We start from the raw sequence: 4127 nt of genomic DNA, 5'->3' as shown, positions 1-4127 counted from the left end.
GACTCCGTATGTCTCCTGTGACCAGAAACAAAGCCGGAGGTCTCGTATGTAATCAACACACTTGAAAATTATAACAGACACCGGGAAGTCAATAGTCTATGGTGAGAATGTCTGTACTACCCCTAACTAGAAGACTAGATGAAACCATTCTTGTGAAAGTCTACAGAAAATATTATAAACCAGATAAAACAGACTTTACGTTTGAACGGAAGTCTTGGACGAAGGTGACAAGAATTACTAACTATCTTTTGATTTTTAGTCAATAAACGAATTACTGTATTCTCGTTCGTGTAAGAGTCTTCCACATGCTTCAGCGGCACATTTGTTATTCACGTGCCGGTCTGAAAACAACGTTAGAGGGTTGTCATTTAGAACTGCAGTACGTTGTTACTTTAATTTTCAGTCGTAAAATAAAACCTTACGAAACACATGTCGTAATGTCGTAGAAACGTTTAGGTATGTAACTTACGATTAGGTCACGTCTCGGTATGTCGGACGGTGGAGGTCGTCTCCTAGTCCATAAGTATTAACGGTCCCTAATGGATACATTTGTATCGCCGTGCGGCAGGGTGCCGGCGCAACCCTTGGAACTTGAGTCGTCAAAGTTGGGACGGCCCTACCGCGACACTTAATGTCGTTTGGGACATCTGGTCTTCGTCTTTTAGTGATTGTAATTGGAGTCCTTCCCAAATAACTTTATATTCCGGAAAAGAAAATTCAAGTTGTACGTTGTAGTTTGCTGCAGTAATCCAAAGATTGGCGAAAATGAACCAATCTTACAACCCAACGTCTAGAAAATTAATCCTCGATACTACTACTTGTTATAAATTATAAGTCATTACAAATTTATTTACAAAATAGTTCAAATTAGTACAGTGTCTTAGTGTACCTGCTCGGGAGCTTGTCTCGCGAAATAAACCTGCTTGGAATCGATTAAACAGGTAAAGACACTAGTCTTAGTCTTGTGTAACCTCCTTAGTAAGTATGTACTTCCCATTAAGGGCGAGGTAGGATTAAAGAACCGTTACATTCCTAAAATTAGGTTTTACATTCGTGTGTCCAGTTGAACTCTCTCTTTCGACTTATTACAGGAGTTCACAAGGTTGTTTTTATGTGAATTCACTGAAAAATTATAATCATAACATTAGTACTCGTCCGAAATTTAAATGCCGGACCTGAAGCAGTCGTCGGTAACAATGTTCTCTTAGAGGTAGCCTAGAGCCGACGGTAGCTCAGCAAGCATCAGAAGTATACGCAATCAATCAGAATTGTCTTTGTGAAACACAAAAACCCCGTCTTCGTCGGGAGGGTGGTCCCCAAGTTAAGGGTCCCGACACGTTGACGTCCTTGGGAGTTGGTGAACCTCGGGCTAAGCGGTTAGTTACCGTTTTTACGTAACATTTTGCGATATCGTAACTACTACACGCCTGGAAAAGAAAACTTACCGCGTCCAAAGAGAAGACGTTCTTTTTTTGTTTGTTTCTAATCCAATCTTAGTTATTGCTACATTACTGAGCGACCTACGTCTAACAAAAAATAATAAGACAAAGTGCGGTACTGAGGAAGTTGTTCTAAACTCAAATTAACGGCCAGTCCTACTTCCTCGTATTTTCCCTATGGGGTTTTGGGGTTGTCTATATTTGTTTATTAGATGGTTTTTTTCTGTAGAAATAATTAATAACAAGACTTCCTTTGGCAAAAAATACAATAAGAAAGAACGATAACCTTGTTAAGGCCGTACAGTTGTATTTCACCAAAAATTCGGATATTTACAAAAACATTTTTTGACAGGGCACAGTTAGAGGCAGTCTACTTGTTTTGCCATAAAAAACACCTATTTCTGTCATTTTATAACTGGATTAAGAATGAAAGTGTGCCTGCTGAAAGCTGAATGATATGCAGTAACAATTGTATTTCAAAGCTTCCAAATATAGGAAGAACATTTTCCAAAGACTCTTTAAAACCTGTTTAGCCCTGAGCCTGTTTTTCAGGTTTCAGGCTCGAAAATTACATTCCCAGAACAAATGACCATATCTTCACTTCTAAAAGGGTTACATTAATAATCTTTGTTCTCAAAGTAATGATAAACCTGTGAGTTGGATGTAGAAAAGTCAGAATCAATATAGGTGTTTTTATTTTAAAGAAAATTCAGATTTAACATAGTAAAAAACTGTAAATGATAGTGTCCGTCCAAAACTTATGTTGTACTTATAGTGAAAACTAACCTTGGATGATGGTAAGGTAGACTAAAAGCTTTAGGAATCCAAAGTACAACATATAATAAGTACCCTGTATCAAGATTGATGCAACACAAGTGATATTTGACCTTTTTAGACAGATTTAGCAACAAACAAAACACCTCTGGGGTCATTTGGGTGGATTTGACCTATCTCTGGCCGCCTTCGTTCAATTTTGACCAATGAAATCTCTTTATAACCGCTAGAGCCAATGGAATCGAGGGGAAGTCCTACACACACACGTTACCAGTGTACCAGGAGTGAGACTGACCAAAACCGGAAGCTGCATACTCTGGTGGCTACCATTAGCAGCTAACTTTTTTTCTCCGATTTTTACATAAAAATGGAATTATGGATTATAAACAATTGCTTCAAAGCCACAGAAACTTTATCAACCTATGGATTAACCGATTCAGCCGCGTGTTTTCTCGTTTTAATGCCATTGAACACGTCTTTTGATCAGATTGACAGCTACGGGGAGACGATCTCCCGTAAAAGCTCCGTAAAGGTACGTGTTGTGATGTCTGTGTTTGCTTCCCCTGTCGCGAGTTCGGATCGCTCAGTGATGATACTATATACCTAAATAATCTGTGGAACCTCAGCTTTAATCGGATATCTTGTATGTGCAGCTACGATAAGTAATAAGGGTATCTTTATCTTGAGTTCTGTGCCAATGTCAGTTTGCATTTTTTCGCTCAGGGGTCATTTAGATGCTTCTTATGAGACTTGTGTTTTGTTTTGGTAAAAATTGTTTGTATCGTCAGTTAGCTGAGATTATTCCCGTTAATCTGGTATAACACATTAATAGGTTCTTAAATATTAAGATGCCCTGAGACACGGTGTCGTGAAAAAAAAAGAGACCCGCCGAGGGGGGCTTTGGGGCTTAACAGGAAAGAGTTTGACAGATTTCCATAGTGTTGTTGTGACTAAAAAACAGTTTATTTGAACAAATGCACTGACTAATTCTAGCAGTTCTAAAGGAAGGCTGTCCAACCAACTACTAAGGATGCACACTCTTAGGGCAGTGACTTTGAATGTTAGTGCAGAGTGTAACAGATTTTCCACTCCGCCTCCAGGTACAGGCAGACTTTGAGTGCTTTCGGATCCAGGCGGAGGAGAGGGGACGAGAAACTGAGGCAGAGTTGAGAAAAAAGTTTGAGGAGAGGCTCCAGGCTGCAGAGGAAGAGCTCCAGGAGGCCAAGGCCCACATCAGTGATGCTCAGGAGGAGAGCCTGCGGTTGGGCAAAGAACTCGAGAAGACCATGGAGCAGATCCAAGAGATGGGTGCCAAATGTGAGGCGCTACAGAAAGCAGCTGATGAGGAGAGACAGCGGGAAGAGGAGCAGAGGCAGAGGAAAGACGAGGACAATAAGATAGAGAGACAAACGGAGAAGCGGGAGGATTCGGAAAGAATGAAAGCACTCTTAGCGGAGGTAAAAGTGCTGAGGGATCAGAGTGTTCGAGCAGACGAGGAGAAGAGGAGAGCGGTGAAAGAAGAGAGGGAGCAATGGGAGCAAAAGTTGAACGATCTAAATGAGGAGCAAGAGGAAACGAGGAAGAAGATGGAGACAGAATGGAGGGAGGAGCGGCAAAGGTGGGAAAAGAGGGAAGAAGAGGAGAAGAAGGGGATGCACAGCGCCCTGCGAGAGAGAGTGAAGAGGGCGGAGGCCGAGGTGGAGAGTCACCTGGAGAGGTTGGCAGAGAGCAAGAGAAACACAGTCAAGCTGCAAGAGCGTATACAGGTACACAAAGACACACACCCATAATCCTCTCAATCATACTAAAACTAGAATGCTGTGAAAATGGAGGTAAAAGGAAATTGAAATGTTGCAGCTTCCTGTCTCTGATGCACCCGGCTAATGATTGTGTTTATGGCTGCCAAGGCACACA

General features: G+C 41.4%; 1 protein-coding gene across 1 annotated transcript in view; it reads left to right on the top strand.

The window, feature by feature from the left end:
• The window catches only part of fam184b (family with sequence similarity 184 member B), a 36518-nt gene that overhangs the window by 18856 nt on the left and 13535 nt on the right, over nt 1-4127 (top strand). The window contains exon 3 of the mRNA XM_010776854.1: nt 3314-3979. Within this exon, the coding sequence (XP_010775156.1) occupies nt 3314-3979 (666 nt within the window). The remainder of the gene's footprint in view (nt 1-3313; nt 3980-4127) is intronic.

Source organism: Notothenia coriiceps, unplaced genomic scaffold, assembly GCF_000735185.1.
Source record: "Notothenia coriiceps isolate Sejong01 unplaced genomic scaffold, NC01 NC01_scaffold00017399, whole genome shotgun sequence".
In the NCBI taxonomy this organism is placed as follows: Eukaryota; Metazoa; Chordata; class Actinopteri; order Perciformes; family Nototheniidae; genus Notothenia; species Notothenia coriiceps.
This window is presented reverse-complemented; position numbering and strand designations above follow the sequence as displayed.